General features: G+C 39.1%; 1 protein-coding gene across 1 annotated transcript in view; it reads right to left on the bottom strand.

Moving 5' to 3' along the window:
- Window positions 1-598: 598 nt before the first annotated feature.
- Window positions 599-21363, bottom strand: part of THSD7B (thrombospondin type 1 domain containing 7B) — an 801116-nt gene continuing 780351 nt past the window's right edge. The window contains exons 21-27 of the mRNA XM_060106700.1: window positions 18743-18902; window positions 17456-17629; window positions 17260-17355; window positions 14904-14986; window positions 12502-12694; window positions 9118-9205; window positions 599-680 (exon numbers count right to left, since the gene is read on the bottom strand). Coding sequence (XP_059962683.1) covers window positions 599-680; window positions 9118-9205; window positions 12502-12694; window positions 14904-14986; window positions 17260-17355; window positions 17456-17629; window positions 18743-18902 — 876 coding nt within the window. The remainder of the gene's footprint in view (window positions 681-9117; window positions 9206-12501; window positions 12695-14903; window positions 14987-17259; window positions 17356-17455; window positions 17630-18742; window positions 18903-21363) is intronic.

Genomic DNA, 21363 nt, shown 5'->3' with positions numbered 1-21363 from the left:
ACCCCCCTGGCTACAAAACAAAATACAATTTGTAAAGGTAAAAACTCAGAGAATTGCTGAAATGGTAACCCATCCTCTCTATGTTCATGAAAATAGGCAATCCAATTTGAAAGTCTTTGAACCGATGTAAGCTCTAGAAAACTCAGTGTTGAAGTATGGGAAGAATAAGGATTTGCACTAACATAGTGCATAACAATGCAGTGTCAGGCGACTCATCATTTACAGTAAATGCCTTGATTGGACTTTCCTCCGGATTGTCGTCATGCTGCTAAGGATAAAGTTTATACTCGAGTCTGTGGGAATTCCATCATGTTTTCTTCTTTCCATTTCCAAGTAGGAAGAGAAGGATTTTCAGGTTCCTTGGGAAAATCAAAGAATTAAACACTCACACCCACAAACAACTTGAAAGCAAAATGGCAGACAAAATAAGCCTTGACTCCATGTCCAAATGAAGTTGAGTCAATATTACTTTCACAATATTTGTATCCTGCCTCGTATAACGCATCATGAGATTCCTCAAAAAACTGAGAATTCTGAGAGCTACAAGAGAGAAAGCAGTTAAGGCAGTTGATGTCTACATTTGGATTTCCTTTTCAGGTTACATGTCTAAGTCTCCATCGTAGGCTAAGGTCAGAGGCTTCTGTTGGGGAGGTGTGCTTTGATGTGGTTTTGGCTTCTTGCTGTAAAGGGAAAAGAATTCCTGAGATAAAGTTCACAGAGCTCTGTTTCACCTGCCAAACACAATTGTGAGGTACAGAAATTCAAGTGGTTAGACAAAAGATTGATTTCTCTGGACTGGTGGGTTCCTTTTTGGAATATTGGTGTACTTTGACCCTTAAACCAGGAGAAGCCTTTGTTTTCTTTTTTCAAAATCTTAAAAATGGTTTAGTGGAAACAATGAATTTGGTAAAGGCTACTTTCCTTTGTTTATATGCAGTAATGCGAACATCTGTTGCTCACTAATTCCTGAACTACTATGACCTCCACAGCACAGATGTTTAACATCATAAGTAGCTAGAACAGCCAGACTCCCACGCCTTACTCTGCCCTTGTTTTCAAGTAAACACGCTTCTGCTCTGGCCTGAATCCTGACATCTAGCTGCCAAGTCACCAGAGCCTGTCAGGAAAATTTCACTGGTTCTGCGCCAGGCAAAGCTATTCTCCCCGGTCTCTGTTCTCCTTGAGGTCAGCAACGTTGCCAGATCAGGGAGGGCCGCCATTCCTTCTCACAGAGAGAGAAGCTGAACTTGAGTTACATTCCCAAATCACACAGTGATGCCCCAGATCTGGGCAAAACATGCTGCATTATGCTCTTAGATTCTCAGTATGCGTGAATCTCAGTTGATGAGTATTTATAGTTTGAATTCTACCACACAGTGCCCCACCTCCCACCGTTCTGTCTCCCTTCCCTCCTCAGTGCCTTGGCTTTGCTGTGACTTCAGAGCCCAGCTCTCTTCGGGTTGTCCTCACCAGCAGGGGAGCCATCAAGTGCCAAGCCCTGTGCTGAGGATTTACAGAAGGTATCTCAATACATCCCAGGACAGCACTGAGAGGGAGGCATTAGGATTACTGCTACTTGACAGAGAAGGACTAGAGAGGTTAGTTACCTTCCCTTACGTCACTGAGTGATTGGCACAGCCTGGAATCTAAGTGCATCTAAAACACACAGGACAAATGCTTTTAACCCTTCAGTGCATCCTCCCTCTATCCAATTCATTAATTAGGCACTTGGTGGAAACAACTTTTTTGTCTGTATGTATTAATTTTTATACTTCGAGTGAATGTAAATTAAAAACAAACATTTCAGTGTGTACAACTGGCTGGCATTTCAAACACTGTGTTACAGTGTTGCATAACCATCACCCTAAAGGGAAACTGGTCCCACTACACAGTCTCTCCCCGTTCTCTACTCTGTCCCTGGCAACCACATATCAACTTTCTGCCTCTGTAAATTTGCCTATTCTGGGTATTTCATATGGACTCATACTATATGTGTGGCCTTTTGGGTCTGGCATCTTTCACTTAATGGTTAAATTAGAGAATTGTTTGATATGTGAATTTTACCACACAAAAAAAAGATGTTTGATAACATGGCTGTAGGGAGAATCTCCTAGGTTAAAATACTCCGGTTCTAATTCAGGAGAAATTGTTTTTTGATGTTTGAAGCGATTTATAGATGCTAAAGAGGTAAATTACAACTACAAGGAACCAGAGATCCTACTGTGTCCCTACCCGGCACCCAGCATGTAGCAGGTGCTCAGTGTATGACTTGCTGAGTGCTGGGCACTGGCTTCAGGCAAACACCTGCCTCTCAGCAGAGGGGAGGAAGAAATATGCTTTAAATTCTCTGCAGAGGCGTCCTCGGCCTATGATTTCCCATTTCCCAGGTCCATTCCGCTTCTCAAGAGCAGTTACTGCATACTTATCTGAGTAACATTCAACTTTATCTGTATTAACATATATGTATATTCCAGTGTCTCTAGTCATATTGCCAGGCCCAGGCTCCTTATCAGTTATCTACTTTATATATAGGAGTTTGTATATGCCAATTCCAATCTCCCAATTTATCCCCCTCTCTTTCCCCCCTGGTAGCCATAAGCTTGTTTTCTATATTTGTGACTATTTCTGTTTTGTAAATAAGTTCATTTGTACCATTTTTTAGATTCCTCATATGAGCAATATCATATATTTGTCTTTCTCTGTCATACTGAGCAAAGTAAATCAGACAATCTCTAGGTCCATCCATTTGCTGCAAATGGCATTATTTTGTTCTATTTGGCATTTGCTAAGGGCTGTTTGGCAGAGAAATGGGAAAGCTGAGTCCTGGGGCGTGGGGAGGAGGGATAGAGATGGCTGGATCTTTACAGAGACAATAATATTTGGTTACCAAAAGGGATGGGGGGATGAGAGATAAATTAGGAGTTTACACACTACCCTATATGAAATAGGTAAACAACGAGGACCTACTGCATAGCACAGGTAACTCTCCTCAGTATCTTGTAATAACCTATAATGGAAAAGAATCTGAAAAAGAACTGGTGTGTGTGTGTATAACTGAATCACTTTGCTGTACACTTGAAACTAATACAACATTGTAAACTAAGTACACTTCAATAAAAAAATAAAATTCCAAAAGAAGAGACAATAATAAAGTTGACCAGCCTCTAGGACTGTGCCTGGAAAATTCTGCTCAAATATGAGACAGATTTTTATAGCAGTTTCTAGGTATGGAATTATTATGAACACTGTGTTCACCTCTAGGAAAAAAAGAAAGGGGGCTCCCAGTATCTAGGTCTTGGATTTTTGTGGTGTGTGTTGGGATGGTTGTGATGAAGGCTTCATTTCATATGCATCTTTTCATACTGTGTAAGCTCTCAATAGACAGATACTAAAGTCACTATGAATGTGTGAGATCTGAGAACTTTTAGAGAGTTTAAAAGTTAGCAACCGCTGAATAAGGTGGTGATTTTGCTGGGGAGCTGTGGCTTTACAAAGCTTCCTGCCTGGTTAACAAGAGCCCTAAGAGGAAGAGCTGAGTGGGAGGCTGCCCTCTGCACAGGCAGCAAATAGGAGACTTGTCCTTCGAAGTCCCTGGTGCCTTTCCTTTCTCCCTACCTGGTACTTTTAGGAAACTCATTTAGGAATCATTTTTTAAGTCACTTTCTCTCCTCAACTCTGGTATTGGGGAAGGTGTGACCACCTCACTCATACTAAATCAGGAGCCACCAATGCCTGGCCCGTGGGCCGCCGCCACCCCGGGGCATCCTGTACCCGCAGTGGACGTCTCCCATCCATCACATTATTGTTTACTGCTGAGCCCAGGAATAGCCTCATAACTCTTCCTAACGGAGCACTCTTGACAGCCACCATCACTTTCAGAGTTGGCCCAAGGGAGAAAACCAGTATGCAACCCCGGCTGTAAGAGATCATTGATGGACACGTTTTAAAATCACCTCTTCCATGACCATTTGCGTTTTAGCAAAGGATAAACCCATTAAACCAGAAAAGTGAGCTCATTGTAAACGGGCAGGCAAGTGCTGGCACTTCTCAGCACTCTTGAAGTCAAGCCACAAGGACCCATCCCCAGACCAGAAGACATTAACAGGCAGCTACTCAGGAGGGCCGAGCCTCGGAAGTGGCGACACCACCTTCAAACTTTCAAATTTGAGAGCCCCTTTCCTGCGTTGTGCTGAGCAAGGTAGAATAGCTTCAGTTCTCCGAGTAATTTCCAGGTACTATGTCTAGATTACCTACAAGCTCACCCAGTGGTCGTCCCCACTAAATTACCTCATGAGTCTTTATTGCCAGGGGAGCTGGGCATCAGTAATATTTCAAAAACTCCAAATGCTAATGGCAGACGTGCAAACGGTCATATCTGAACGAAGCAGTCCTTGAGAAGACTATTTTTCTCTATTTTCTCAAAAACATGTCCAAGTGTTATCATAAATTTGCCTTCATCTAAAGTGTACACCTAACAGCTGGCATATTTATTAGAGCAGCTCTCTTGTCCTAAGCTTTTTATTTTGGGGGAGAAAATATAAAAATCTCCAAAACTGTCATCCTCTAACTCTTCTGTAAGCTATTGAATAGAAATAGATGGTGTGAAAATACCTATCTGGATTCTTTGGGCAGCTCCTATATAACAGTAAATGTTTTGATATCAATAGGTCTGTATCCAGGTCTGTAGCTTACTTTACTTGGGAAATGAAGAGCCCCTAAAAAAGGTGAAAGGTGTAGACACTACCTCGAGTCTAAAGAGTTTTTAGAATTACTCAAGGGAAAGAAACTACAGAGATTCAAAGTCCAGTGGAAAGAGTATATACATTTGGGGGTTAAGACAAACCTGGAGTTGATTTCACCAGGCTGATGGCCTTATGTAAGTTATTCAACTTTTCTGAGGATTACTTACTCCCCCCTTTAAAATGAAGGTGATATTAGCAACACCTCATTGGATTATTATGAAGACTGAATAAGGCAATCTATGAAAAGCACTTTGTTTGATGTATGAATATTAGATTTTTTTCCTGGCGGCCCGGGTGTGATCCCTGGTCAGGGAGCTTGATCCTACATGCAGCAACTAAAAAATCCCGCATGCCACAACTAAGACGCGGCACAGCTAAATAAATAAATAGGCCTATCAACACACCAGGGTATAGGGAAACAGTAGAGAATGAAGTTGAAAGAGTTCTTTGGGCTCAAATAGTGGGAGACTTTAATTGACTGGTAAGGCAGCCAGAACATGACTTTCATTTTGCTGTCAATGGGTGTCTGTCTGAGGAGGAAAGGGGCTGATCACTTAGCTACGTTTTAGGAAGATTAATCTGGCTACAGACTGCTGAAGGGAGCATTTGTAAAGAATCCAAATATAGCAGTAACTGTGCTACTTCCAACAGGGGATTATTAAGACTGGGCATTGAGGGTGAAAAAAATAGGTATGAGAAATACTGTACATAAATAGTTATATAATTTGGCCACAAAAAAGTAAGGGGCAATTCCATTGATCTTTTATAATAAAAATTTTCCAGAAAATTGTTTGTCATCAGAACTCAGTGAGGTACCTAATTAATCCCCAGCACCCAGAATTATACAGAAAGGGCTGCAATAAATATTTATTGCTGAAGGAATGGATTAAGGGTAACACAATTTTAAGTTGAAGGAAATGGAGAAATGTAAAAAGGTGAAATTTATGACTTATTAAATTTTAATTTTTAATCTTTTAGATATTCTAGGGAAGAAGGAACCATAGAATCTAGAATTGGGGATGTGGCTATGAAGTAGAACACATCCAAACTTTCACAGACTATTTAATAGACTAGCTGATTATCTTACACTGTATTGGGCCATTGCTTTGAGAGCACTGTCTCATCTGTCAACCCTTTATGTTCTTTGTTGCAATTTAAGACCTTTTCCTTCTTCTAATCTTTTTTAGTGGTGAATGCTTCCTATCACTCTCAACCTCATATAGGGCTTTCCACTTCACATTTGGTCACTAAGACAGGACCTAGACAATACTCACAAAACTTACCAATTCAAACATAATTGGTCAAATCATTTGATTTTAGGGTAAATGACTAACTGAAGGTGTTCCTTTTTGCTACAACACTGTGGAAATATTAGTTAGATAGAAATCCAACTTCTAGAAATTCAATTTCAGTCACTATAGGTGGCAGAAAAAATGAAAATCACTTTATTTTCTTCACTAACTTTCACTGACCAAGAGCAAAAATTTAAAAACCTGTGTAACCTTGGAAGTACAAGCTAGAAATACAAAGACTGGATTTGAATTGCAATTAAAACTTGGGTGAAAATTCTCAAGGAAATAGTTTGAGACAGATGATGAATATAAATATCTTGATTTAGAGAAAAAAAGGAACACTTTGATCTCATGAAAATTAAAATCCTTTGAAAATTCTTCTTAGGAAGCTAATAAAATATTCTCAACACACTTGCAAACATTCAAATGTATTTACTTCTGTCTGGTTTCAAGACCAGCTCATCAAATAAAATATAGTCTATACAATAAGCTAATCATCATTTTCTGAGAATAACATATTTTTAGAAACTGGTCACTTACAAATTGGGGCTCCTGGAATGGACAGTCAGTTAAATTTTCTCTCATGGCTGATCAATGTAGATAAATAGCTGGCTCTACTATTCAAAATGTACTAATAGGTTGTTTGAACCAACAAGTCAATTTAACATAACTGGTCAAAATTGGTCAGTTTGAGAAAAAAATTTAAGAACTAGAATTATCTAGAGTGATGGTTCTCAGCCTTGCCTGGATATTAGAATTACCTGGGGGCACTTTTAATTATTCCTGCATGTGGTCAAGTTGTTCGGATGCTTAAATCAGACTCCCTGGGGCTAGAAATATCAGAAAGGGAATGTAAAAATACAATACCTTTTAAAATCGCACCCCCAAAATAAAATACTTAGGAATAAACCTGATCAAGGAGGTGAAAGACTTATATGCTGAGAACTATAAAACACTAATAAAGGAAATTGAGGATGATTCAAAGAAATGGAAAGATATCCCATGCTCTTGGGTGGGAAGAATTAATATTGTTAAAATGGCCATACTACCTAAAGCAATATACAGATTTAATGTGATCCCTATCAAATTACCCACGACATTTTTCACAGAACTAGAATAATCCTAAAATTCATATGGAACCATAGAAGACCCAGAATTGCTAAAGTAATCCTGAAGAAAAGGAACAAAGCAGGAGGCATAACCCTCCCAGACTTTGGACAATACTAAAAAGCTACAGTAATCAAAACAGCATGGTATTGGCACAAAAACAGACATATGGATCAATGGAACAGAACAGAGAGCCCAGAAATAAAACCACACACCTACGGTCAATTAATCTTCAACAAAGAAGGCAAGAATATACAATAGGAAAAAGACAGTCTCTTCAGCAAGTGGTGTTGGGAAAGTTGGACAGCTGCATATAAATCAATGAAGTTAGAACATGCTCTCTCACCATACACAAAAATAAACTCAAAATGGCTTAAGACTTAACCATAAGACATGACACCATAAAACTACTAGAAGAGAGCATATGCAAAACATTCTCTGACATAAATCGTACCAATGTTTTCTTAGGACAGCCTCCCAATGCAATAGAAATAAAAACAAAAATAAACAAATGGGATCTAATGGAACTTACAAGCTTTTGCACAGCAAAGGAAACCATAAACAAAAGGAAAAGACAACCTATGGAATGGGAGAAAATATTTGCAACCAACCAAATGATGCAACCAACAAGGGCTTAATTTCCAAAGTATACAAATAGCTCATATAGCTCAACAACAAAAAAACAACCCAATCAAAAAATGGGCAGAAGACCTAGATAGACATTTCTCTAAAGAAGATGTACAGATGGCCAATAGGCACATGAAAATATGCTCAACATTGCTAACTATTGGAGAAATCCAAATTGAAACTACAATGAGGTACTACCTCACACCGGTCAGGACTGCCATCATTAAAAACTCTACAAATAACAAATGTTGGAGAGAGTGTGGGGAAAAGGGAGCCCTCTTACACTGTTGGTGCAGCCACTATGGAAAACAGTACAGAAAACTCTTTCTCAGAAAACTAAAAATAGAATTACCATACAATACAGCAATCCCACTCCTGGGCATATATCCAGACAAAATTCTAATTCAGAAAGATACATGCACCCCTATGTTCACAGCATCACTATTCATAGTAGCCAAGACAGGGAAACAACCTAAATGTCCATCAACAGAGGAACGGAAAAAGATGATGTGGTACACATATACAGTGGAATACTACTCAGTCACAAAAGAGAATGAAATAATGCCATTTGCAGCAACATAGATGGATCTAGATATTATCATACTAAGTGAAGTAAGTCAGAAAGAGAAAGACAAATACCATATGCTATCTCTTATATGTGGAATCTAAAATACGATGCAAATTAACCTATCTATGAAACAGAAACAGACTCATGGACATATAGAACAGCCTTGTGGTTGCCAAGGGGGAGGGGGTTGGGGGAGGGATGGAGTGGGAGGTTGGGGGTGAGCTTTTATATACAGAATGGATAAACAACAAGGTCCTACTATATAGCACAGAGAACTATATTCAACATCCTGTGATAAACCATAATGGAAAAGAATATAAAAAAGAATATATGTATGTGTAACTGAATCAGTTTTCTGTACAGCAAAATTAACACAACACTAAATCAACTATACTTCAATAAGCAAAATTAAAAAAAAAAAAAGAATCTCTGGGACTAGGATTCAAATATCAGTCCCCAAGAGGTGCCAGGAAATGCCAGTGTGCCATCAAAGCTAAAAAGTACTGATCTAAATCAAAATTCTAAAATGGGAAAGCCCTGACTAATGACTTGCCTCTTATACCTTCTGATAGTATTTGAAAACCAAATAAAGAATGTTATTTCAAACAAGGACAATAAAGATAATGATTTCCCATTTCAACTATTCACCAATTCTACTGTTGATGATCATTTGTGAGTTCAAGGGTTCTGTTATAATGGCCAATGATCTTAAGTTTTCTTTTAGTACAACATGCCACCCATGAAAATATGGAATATTAACTTTTTACTAGTTAGTACTTACCAAACAAGGTAGGAAGTAAATACTAGGAAAATCATGATAAGAAAACCACCACCTGAAACGCCATAAACCCAGATTTTCACTCGGCCATCTGTTTAAAATAGAAAATAACAAGCTTATTAACAGAAGCTTTACTTCTTACCTAAATTAGTGTATTATTTATTTCTTAGCTGAATTCTGAGATTTGTGTAAGTCAGAAGCATAGGTGGAAATACCCACATGTGACAGCTATAAATGTCAAAAAAAAGGTGAAAATATAAAATGTAAGATAGTCTATCATTTCTTCACAATGCCAAACAAAGACCAGAAATCAGTACTTCATAAAATCTAACAACTGGCAGGATATTTTGAATTTATTTTCATTTATAATTTATATATACTTCTAATACAAAAGTACTGCAAAACATATACATATGTGTACAAGTATATATTATTTTGCATTTATTATCTGCTGGAGTTAAAAAAAAATAGAACCAGTCTGATCTATTTTGTGATTTTTACTGTGTGAGGTATACCCTGACTGTATGTATGGTGTGCGTGTGTGTGTATAAATTTGAGTTGTTTCTGGAAATCTCATGGTTTTTGCTCTGTTTTACATGAGCACATAGTTAACTAAACTTAGAATTGCACTGATAGTAGCAATGCCTTAGCATCTCAAAGGAACTATGTTCCTTTCTGAAAGATATACACACAAAAGGTTCATTATACTACATGAAAGTAATTAACTGTGGGTCCAAAGAACGTATCAACATCTTATGCTAAAGACTTTCGTGAGATGAAAATCAAAATCTATTGTAAACAACACTTGTTTGGAAGAAAATCACAATTACTTTCAATTGTATTATGACTACCTATTACAATTTTTGCTTACAAGACACTTTCAAGCCTCAATCAGGTTTTAGAATGAGGTGTCAATGTAGTAATGATATATTTCTATGGTCATAAAACTTTTAACAAAGCTTTGATTCTTATCTCTTTGAAACACTAATGATGAAATCCCCTATTCTGAATTTTTTACATTGGCAATAAGAAAAAATAGTCTTTCCTGAGTGAGAATGCATCTGTCATCTTATTACCCCTAAACCTCACAGAGCTGAAGTATTGGAAGATACAGTGTTTTTCAATCCCTAGTACAGAGGTATGTGGCCCATGACCTTTAAGCCATGTTACTTAAGAAGAATCAATATAGCTTTTTATAACAGCATAATGGGTAGGTTCAATGTTCAAACTATTAACAAAAGATAATGTAGTGAAAAGTCAGTCTTCCTGCCACTCTCTCTGAGCTCCCTACCCAGCCACTACCACTGTAACCAGTTTGCTTGCAAACCATCTTATAGTTTTCTCTGCACATACAAGCAAATGAGTACAAACACAAAATACCTGCACTTTTTAAAAAAGACAGAAATGGTGTGTATCACTCACTTTGGTACTTCTTTTCTACGTCACAATATATATTGGAAATATTTCCATGCTAGTTCATAAAGACAGGTCTATCTCATTCTTTTTGATACCTCTATGAGACACATTGCACAGCTGTATCTATTTTTGTTTTTCTGTTATTCTACTTATAGACATTTAGGCTATTTCCACTCATTTGCTATGTAATAAGCAGTCATATAATGAATATCATTTATATACTTCTCTTAGTATATGTGTGTATATTTGTACGATGAATTCCTAGGAGGAAAATTTTAGGTCAAAATGTATGATAGATTTTTGCCCCATTGCCCTCCAGAGAGGCTGCTCAAGTTTACAATCTCATCATGAGAACCTAATGAAAGTTATTAACTCTCCCCAGACTAAATATATATTTTACATATATACTTAAATACTATGTATACAATAGTGTATATATGAATATACATGTATGTGTATTTATGTGTGTGTGTGTATCCGTATATATATATACACACACACATATGCACATACACGTATACTCACATACGTGCTATTGATGCTTTAGTGAGACCTCCAAAGGTTAAGGACCTCAAGTGTGGATTTGAACACTCATTTCCCTGGAACTTCACCCTAATTCTCTTCCTGAAATAGGGTCTACGAGCAGTGGGTGAACCTTGCTACATTTCATATCACGCTTCCCTCAAATTTAAGTCTATTGCTATAAATTAGCTAAATGTCACTAAACGTCACAAAATGAATAAGATATTTTTGAATATCTATGGCATGCCCAGACATACACAGGAATCAAAACTTGAGTAAGATATTGTGGTCATCCTTAAAAGTTAGTTAAGGAGTGTACATCTTGTTTCTTCCTCTAGATGTAGGGTCCTTTGTGCCTGGGCTCTGGTTTTGCTTCATTTAAGCATGTCATCAAGGCACTTTGGTATGGCCAACACCTAGGGTCTGGGAGGAAAGTTCCCAAGGTATATTTTGGCTGAGCTTTGTGTGTCTCTTCCCTCTCAGTGCTCCCTTCCCTCAGTCATTCACAGCATTTTGTTTTCTAGAAGAGGTACGTACAGTAGGCACAGAGAATTTTGCTTTCATTTTCTGCCCACATCACAGAGTGGGAAGTAGAGACCAGTGCTTTGTAAAGACCTTATTGGCCTGCCTTTCAAACCTTCCTGTCACTTACTGGTGGTGTGTCCTTGGTCAAATTAGTTTGCCAATTTTAGCATCCTAATCACTAAAATGGGGATAATGCCATCTCATTATGTGCAAGAACATAATGAGTCGTGCACCACAACCAGCATGGAACCAAAGGGTACACAGAAAGCATCTAAAAAATGTTCATTCTTGTCCTTAATACCCACTAATTTTTGAGTCCTGCAGGCCTGACAGTGTGCTAATACTCATGACAATTGTGCAGGGCAGGTGCCACTAGATTGATTTGTAGATGAGGAAACAGTTCCAGAGAGGTGAAGAAACTACAGTCACAAAATCAGTACCTTCTGAGCTATAATGCCAGTAAGGTCTGTTGGCCTCTGAAATTGATGCTCTTTACTATTTCACTGGTGTTTCTCAAACCAGATAGGGTCCCTGGACATTCCCCTAGGTACCTGCATGTTCCTGAGAATCTATTCCAATTTTTGCTTTTAATTTCAATTATATACACAAATTCACAGTTATAAAAATAAAGTCTTTGGCAGAGATAATTTACAATTCAAATATTTTTAAAGATAAATATTTTGGTTCCTTAACTCAGTGTCTCTTAAACTGGGATTGACAGACTTACCTTCAACCACCCCATGAGAACATTTTACACCACACAACACTCAAATTTGAGAAACCTTGAACTAGACCATGTTGCTTTTTTCCTTCTCTCCTCTTTTCCTTCTTCCCTCCATTCTTTCCATCATGAGCAGTGGTCACAATATGAACCCCAATCCCCCATGAGAGAATTTAAGTTTCTGACTTATAACCAATATGTACCTGGATCAAGGGGTTGAAGAGACCATCCTTTAAAAATATCACGTATTTTTGAATTCACAGGTCTGTTTTTCCCAGCAAGAGTTTTCACATCAGCTTTTTTGTCCTCTGAGCCAGGTACTTTCATGCAGTAATCCAGGAAACCATTGGATCTCATGATCTCTGTATAGCCCTTCTCACAGCCGCAGACTCCACCCTATAGCAGAAAAAAAATGTTTACGGTTACACAGTGAGTTGTGTAGGTGAAAAAAGAACTCTTTAACTGCTGGAGGCACTTAACATTCGCATGGTATGTCATGGCAATTTAGGGTTTTCCAGCACCAGACTTGCCAAAGAGGTGAAAATTTAATAAACAGTTCACCTTTTTGAATTCCAAAGTCAACCCTTAAATAAATCATCAGTTCTTTCTAGTGGTTTATAGTTCTTATACCTTCCAAATATGAAATCACAATTCTTTGTCAATAGTGGGCATTAACTACAACCTTTTCTCTCTTACAGAGATGTTTAAAGCATCTAATTAAAAATTAGCCTCAACTCTTCCCCCAGCTGTTTCAGATTCCTGCCCACTCACTCCAACCTGCCCTTGACACTGAGAAGCAAAGCAACAGGAATTATGTACATATCTTCTTTGAGTTTTGTGCTCTTTGAGGTCGATTTCTGCCTCTTTCACTTTCTGCTATTGATCACTAACTAGTCGGAACTGCCTCTCCACTCAAAGGCTTAGTTCTTCACTCAGAGGAGACAGCCCACGACTGTGGAGAAAAAAAGACTTCGCCAAAGGCACACGTCCAAGAGAGGGAGGAGAGAGAGAGATAGAGATATTGATATCTTGTAGTAATCTGAGGGTCACATCACATCATCACATTCCTAGTTGGCATCATGACAATATGACCTTCATATTTGTGGATTCCTGGTAATTTTCATGTACAATAAACCTCTCCAAGAAACTGATTATGATAAAGTATAACAGACAAGGATTTCTATCTGTCTCTGGAAGTGAAACTGAAAATAACTGCTCTTCCTTCCTTCAGCAAACATCAAAGCAATAGAAAAGAATAGAAAATAAGCATAAGATTATGAATCTCTATAACTCTGCTATTAGGGCTCCTCACATAAAACTATTTCTGGAATTTTCTGAACAGCCTTACATAGCCACTCACGTCAGTCCTTATGCATCAGCCAGGTTTACTTAGGTCATCAACTGTTGAACACATGATTTTGAGGAGCAACAGATACTAACACTAAAAATAGGGTACCACAATCTTCCACAAGAAGTAAAAGTCAGAGACTTCCCTGGTGGCGCAGTGGTTGAGAATCCGCCTGCCAATGCAGGGGACACGGGTTCGAGCCCTGGTCCAGGAAGATCCCACATGCCGCAGAGCAACTAAGCCAGTGTGCCACAAGTACTGAGCCCATGCACTGCAACTACTGAAGCCCACGTGCCTAGAGCCCGTGCTCCGCAACCAGAGAAGACACCGTAATGAGAAACCCACGCACTGCAACAAAGAGTAGCCCCCACTCACCGCAACTAGAGAAAGCCCGCGTGCAGCAACAAAGACCCAACACAGCCATACATACATACATACATACATAAATTTATTTTTAAAGTAAAGGTCGGAAAAGCATATAATTAATAAATGCCTACAGTTTAGGTAGCACTCATATTATTATAGTATTTCCAGTGGTTTTAATTGAAGACATTATTCAGTGTTTAATGGGGAGAACTAATTACGAAAAATTGGTATATGCTCAGCTATGAAAGCCATCTTTTCAAGATGCATCTCTGTTTACTCTGAGTGAAAAGTTGTAATGGTAATTTTTTTTTTTTTTTTTGCGGTACATGGGCCTCTCACTGTTGTGGTCTCTCCTGCTGCGGAGCGCAGGCTCAGCGGCCATGGCTCACAGGCCCAGCCGCTCCACGGCATGTGGGATCTTCCCGGACTGGGGCACGAACCCGCGTTCCCCACATCGGCAGGTGAACTCTCAACCACTGTGCCACCAGGGAAGCCCGGAAATTGTAATTTATGTTTTATTAAAGAGGGTATCCACAGAGTTGGGGGAAAGCCATACCTTCTATTTAGCAACAGCCTTAGCCCATGAAGTTGCTGCTGATCTCTTTTTTTCCAAATGGGAAGCTTAATCACTCACTCGTTTTTCTGTGGTAAAGAATTAACCTAGGGCTTAGAGATTTAGAGAATGGATTTAGAGAAAAAAGGACTGCTTTCTTGAACACATGCCCTGGAAAGAAATTCTTAATAGCTGTGATTACTCCTGCAAATGCCTCTCTGTGGTATCGTGGGCCCATGGAATTGCTACTTGGGCTGGAGGAGACTGGAAAACATCAGACAGCATACATATAACACAGAGATTACAATACTTGTCCAAGCCTCCAGCACATGACTCACCTGTGTACAGTAGGAGAAAGGTTTTCTGCAGGCCGGGTTACACTGCCGAATAGCAGCAGGGCGTGCCTGAGGGGAACAGCCTCCTACAAAGGAAATCCCACCATCATTTACAGATTTTTCTATGATGAATACTCATTTCTTTTCATCTCTGGCACTGGCTACCTTGTAACAGGATTATCTTTAAAAAATCTGTTTGCTGACAGTGTGGCCCAGTTTTATATGATTGATTACAGTACTCCAGGAAGGGCTGTTTGAGATGGGAAACTCTGCTACAGTAGAGAAGCTGTTTACAGTAGAGATTTTATACCTGTGCATTGGCAATGTGATTCTATCATGTGGCCATGCTTGAGGGCAAAGCCTGTGCGTGTCAGGATCAGTAAAAGGACTGATGAAATCTCAAGTGAAGCTCAGGAGCAGAAAATATATATGCGTGAAGATCTTTCTACATATTTTTTTTCCATCTCCTGCATACCCCAACTAGGCACTAGACCAATTCCCAATAACCAAACGGTAAAAGAATGCCACTAATCAATTCATGGGACCACAATATCAAACATTTTGGTAACATTTTAAATGTATTTCAACCAGAATACACACACACAGTCACATACATACTCCCACACCTATTTTTAACAGCAAATGTATACACTCCAGGAGGGATAATCATAGATCTGACATAGTACTTGCAGGTCCTTATGAAATATTTTTGAGTAAATGGATGGAATAGTGTCTCTATAATCTGAAAATCACTTAATATTAGTCATGCCTTCCTGGATTCAAGGTACTAAGCAAAGGAGTCGGCATATTACTCAAGGGCAATATTTAAACTATATTTATATCCTACTGGTTGCATTTATAGATTCTAGCCTCTGCATTACTATAATTGTCAAACAATTTTGTAACTAGCGAAAAGCTTTGGGCTTAAAGCTGTGTAGGGAGTAGATCTACATTTACCCTAAGAATGAAACAGCTAAACTCTCACTGTTACTTGAAACAATAAAACAAATAATCCTCACAGGAAAAACAAAACAAAACAGAACACCACCAGGATCCGGAATGAGCAGGTAGGTGTGAAATTGATCACGTGGGTGTTAGTGCTGCAACACAGCCCCGTTGCTGCCAACAGAGTTTGGAGGGGGTGTTTTGCACTCAAACCAGGGATCGCCACCATGCAGTGTGTGAACCCCATGGGGATAGGATCTCCTGGGAGTCCGGAAGAACATGTTAGAATTGTACAGTTTATCTAACATTTTAAATTTTAAGAATGAAATTAAGCTCAAATAATACTTAGCAGGTGACACTGGTAGCCTGAACTCATTCATCAGATGGCCCCGTGATGTACACTGGGCACAAGGTACTCCATACAGAGAATTTGATAGTGGAACCCTTACCAGTCCGTTAACTCTCAGCATATTGCAGCGTGTGATGCTTTCTGTGTTCCTGGTTAGGTAGATTTACAGTATATTAAGTTTTAACAGTAACTTACAAAATGGACGAGCAGCTTAAAATAAATTATTGTATGGAAAAGCTGTGGATTAAAGGGACAACCACTAATGCAAAAACAGGTAAACTAGAAAAAGGTGAAGCTAACAATCTTTCTACTCCAATAGAAAAATCAAAATTCTCCTATTCTGATAAGCTCTTAGCCACAGTACTAAGTAAAAAGAATGACAATTTAATTTTCTTTGATAAGAAGGCATCAAAAAAACACCCTTTAAAATGATTGAGAAGACCATTTGTAGAATCAAATTGCATTCACTGTCATAAATGAAGACACCTTCCCTCAATCTATAGTCAGATATTAAATAACAATCATGACTAAAACATTGTTAAAAAGTGAAGCTTTCAGTACATGAACATAAGCATCTATAATTAACAGCAAAATGTTTTTTTACATCATTAATATATTTTAATTTTTATTATATCCTTATCAACCCTTTTAATTTCACTTTCTGTACATGTTTCATATCATGATACATTAGCACAGCAGTGAAGGATTTTAGAATATGTTGAGATCTGTTCTCAAATACTTTTTACTGAAAAGGTACATCTCTAAAAATTTTAGAGACCATTGTTTTAAACTAACATCTGTCTCTTTCAGTCTTTGTCTCTCAGATCATGATATTTAAGGAAATTTTATTGTGTTTCAGCTTATTTCTTTAAGTTGTCTGATATATGGGACTTCAAATAGAAGTGTTTGCTTTCTAAGATGCAAAGGTCTAACGGCAACTTGTCGTGAAGCTCATCTAAGGCCACTGCCCAGTCTTCCCTTGCTTATAATTTGTACGCTAATTCTTCTCACCACCAGCAACACTCAGAGATCTTTCTGAAGTGCCCACATGAATCTTAGGAATACCTGTGACGTTAATGCCATCTGAACGTTGGCACCATACAGTTCGTTCATTATTGTTCCAAAGACTTGCTTTCCATGTGTAGTGATAACATTTACCTCCTGCAAGTAAATATGATAACAGCGGTTCTATTATATGTCACATCAAAGCAGAATAAGCATTGATCAATCAACGCTAAGAGTTGAAAAGTGCTCTTGGTACCTGTACAAGGGCGTGTTTCTACAACCTGCTGGGGGCAACTGTCTTGGTTCTCAAAAGACTGAATTATAAATGTCCTTGACCTAGACTGACGACCCATAGTCTCGAAGCTTCTTCCATCGATGCAGGTCAGTTCACACGTGCTCCACTCTGACCATTCTGTTAAATGGCAGTCTCCTGGAGGATTGCGCAGCACAGAGCAGAGGAAAGAACGTGAAAACTGGCCCTTAACACCATTTACATGCACAGGTTCACAGTGAGATTTGTGTGGTGGTGCAGTGATGGGGTGGGTTCCAGAAACTATGCATTCCACACTGATACATTTTCTAATTAGAAAATACTAAGAATGAGGAAGTAATTTATGGTTTAATCTAGTTGAGCAAAAGAGCACCAAACACTAGACTGCCATTGTTTTGCTTCCAATCACGGCAGTTTTATCTACAGAACACTGTGACTACTAGTGATAGTAAAATTTTTAAAAGAAAGTGTAAAGATTACATCAACTCAGTTTTTAAAGAGCAGCATAACATCATAAAATAGATGTTCACAGAAATCATATAAAGGGAATAAGTCAGTTACTGAAGTGGAATATCTTTGAACTTAAAGAATGTTTAATAATCTAAACATACACACATTTATGTGTATACATTTATGTCTATATGTAGGTATGTGTTTTTACACACATATAACATGCCATGTTATAAGGATATATAAGGATATATTAAGCCACCTTAAACTCATGTCATATAAGCTAAGCTGTGTTATTAGGATTAAAATAAATTCATAAATCTTCTGTAACTAATAATAACCGTCACGATTACATAGAACTTGCCTGTTTAACAGAGTGTTTCTGTGCACTTATAGCCTTACTTGTCCCCACCCATGTCATCACCCAGGGGTTCATCCACTCATGATTCCATCAATATTTTTTGAGCACTGGCCAATGTGCTAGGTGCTGTCAGGTCAGGTATTATTAACACATTTTCTAGATGGAGCAACCATTGATCAAAGGCACCAGACTGTTTGTCCCAGGTAAAACACCAGTGAAGTGATACTGACAAGATTCTAACTTAGCTCTTAAATTTCCAAGTCCAGTGCTTCCCCCCACCACCCTACTTTGCCTCTGCTGAAGCTGTGAGGTATATTCCAAAGTGATAACCACAATGACAAATGAATTAAAGTTAATTAAAAACTTCAACTTGGACAAGAGAGAACTCAGGAAATTAATAGAAAAGAAATAAATAAAAAGGTCACCATGGAAGGCATTACCGATCATTTAAAATTGCCTACCTGGGCAAGGCACAGAACATGGCTGCTTCAGGATGCTGTCTTGAAAGGGCATCTCTCCACACAGTGCATTGTCTACAGGTACAGTCCAGTGAGACATTGAACCATTGTGGACCACACAGGAGAGGCTGCGGATCTGGACTCCTTCCCCACAGTCTCCACCCTGTCAGAGGAAAGGATGCTGTCAGCATTACTCAAATCATGATCATCTCAAAGTTTTGGCTCCTGCCATCTCTTGCTCAAAAAAACCCTAGTTGCATATTTCGGCAGCTTCCTCCTCTTGAGAGTTATCTTTCAATTGTTGACAATAAGGCATCCCTGAGCAATTCTCCTAGAGCTGATAGAGCAACTAAAGTACAAATGCAAATCTATGCCTTGGAATTTATGCACTCAGCATATGACAATTCATTTTGGAACTCAGCCAGGATTGACTGAAAAAGAAAAACAATACCTAATTTGTCTAGGTGTATGTGATAAAATGGCCTAATCCATAATCACTCCCCCAAGAGAGCATGTACAGCCACAGAGTGTACATTTCTCTTTCGTTTTTCTTTTGTAGGGAATTCAGTACTTTCTCACATGGATTAGGTTTGGGTTTCCAGTAAAACGCTGATTTTCTCTATTGCTACGAGAAGTTGTTTTCCCAGAATGCCTTCTGTGCTGAATACTATTCTTTGAAGATATTTCATACAAGTCCCACTTATATTATTCTTGGTGATTAGGAAAAAAAATGTGCAGTGTCTCACAGAAACAGAAGCTTAGAATTGGAAGGCACTTAGTGGTTATCTAGTGCAACCATCTGCCTGATGAAAGATTTCCTACTGTAACATTTTTAGCAGATACTCATGAGATGAGTATTATCTCCTCAGTTTTAGTCAGGTGCTCATACTTCAAAAGAAGTCCACTGGCTATCTGGATAACTGTAGAGGGGTAGCTCTGTTCTTGCATAAATGCCTTAGAAAACAGAGCCTAAGACAAAGCTTCTATACTAAGGAGGTGAAATCCCGGGATAGCAAGAGTGAGGGTGAAAGAGCCATCGCAGGTGTGGAGGAAAAGGAAATACAAGGTAGTGTGTTGTCAACTGGCCTATACTTCCGGGCAAACATAGCTGGTTTCTTGGTCAATCACAACATCTTCTAGACAGGGTATAGGGCCATCCATGAGGTGAGGAGGGAGGAAAAGGGAGAGGCATTACATGCCAGCTCCTCCTTGGATTCAGTCCTCATTGATCAACCTTCACCCCATGGAGTATTAACTCCTCTGTACTTCCAAGGTATGTTACTCAGCTCCCACTAAGTCCAGAAATCGGTGGAAGAGCTGGAGCTTTCATGACTACTACTGGTATGGATGGAGAGAGAGAGAGAAGGAGAGAGAGGATGACCCTCTGCATGGGCTCTGTTGCTGCAGATAAGGATGCTCCATGTTACAAGTCATTATTAGGTGACAGTCAGACAACTGGGCTCTGTACTGGGAAACTGAGTTTCAGCTCCTTCTTACTTCCCACCCCCCTCCCACCCCAACAGAACCCAGAAACTGCATTGCTAGGCCTGGGAGCTTCTGTGGTCGTGGCAGCAGCAGGAGTGAAGAGGGACAGGGTGGGCAGCGAAAGCAGCCCTGACAGTGCTTCTGGGCATGCAGCAGGGGACCCAGGGGTTGATGGGCCTGCTGAGCACCAGGCAGGTCAAGGCCCTGCGGCAGCGGCTGCTAAGCATCAAGGGCAGGTTGTGGATGGACTGCCAGATGTGCAGGATGGTACAGAGTGGCTGCTGAGAAAAATTCTTTACAGAAGGAAGTTCAGATTCAAAGCCACACTGGCAGAAAGGAAAAGGTGAGACTTGGAGGAGACATTTCCTCTCCTCCTCCTGAGTTGTAGCAATGTAGGGCCTGATGAAACTGAGTAGACACACATATAGGAACCACCACCTCCTTTTCTAGAGCTGTCTTAACAAGAATTATGATTTGTTTATCTAACAATGGCAAGCCCCACACTGGATATATCAATACCTCATAACTGCTCTAATCATCTCTACGGTCATTGTGAAATTGTTTAAAACATGCACCCTAACTTTGAACCTAAGTGTACTTTTTTATGGAGAAGTAGAAGTTCAACACCAATTCACAGTATATTCATTCACGCCAAATGTTCTGGTAAATGTTCACTCCATGAAGTGGAAAATACCTAGTGTAAGTTAAATTTCTGTTTGGGGGAGGACTCTCTCTACTATCACTTATTATTCCAGATGATGGATCCATGGCAGAATTGTCTAAGGTGTATGTTTCGCTATAGAGTGTCAGAGTTCATGAACTTGGAGTCTGAAGATACTGCAGCGTGTCTGAAATTTGAAGTTACTGCTCTCTGGAACCTCAGGCAACAGGAGATGCAGTTGATTAGAGCTTTGTTTGACATTCCAGGAGATGGGGTGTGCAGAAATGACAGGAAACAAGTCTACATCAGGGATCACTTTAAAAACCAACACAAACAATAATACGCTCCTAGTATGTATCCATGATCAACCTTAATCTCATACCTTGACAACAACAGCTACTGTATGAAGAGAAATCAGCATCAGCATGATAGCTTCATGCATAAAGCAAGCATTCATTCAGTCTCACTCACGAGACCT

This window comes from Mesoplodon densirostris, chromosome 8 (assembly GCF_025265405.1).
Source record: "Mesoplodon densirostris isolate mMesDen1 chromosome 8, mMesDen1 primary haplotype, whole genome shotgun sequence".
NCBI lineage: Eukaryota > Metazoa > Chordata > Mammalia > Artiodactyla > Ziphiidae > Mesoplodon > Mesoplodon densirostris.
This window is presented reverse-complemented; position numbering and strand designations above follow the sequence as displayed.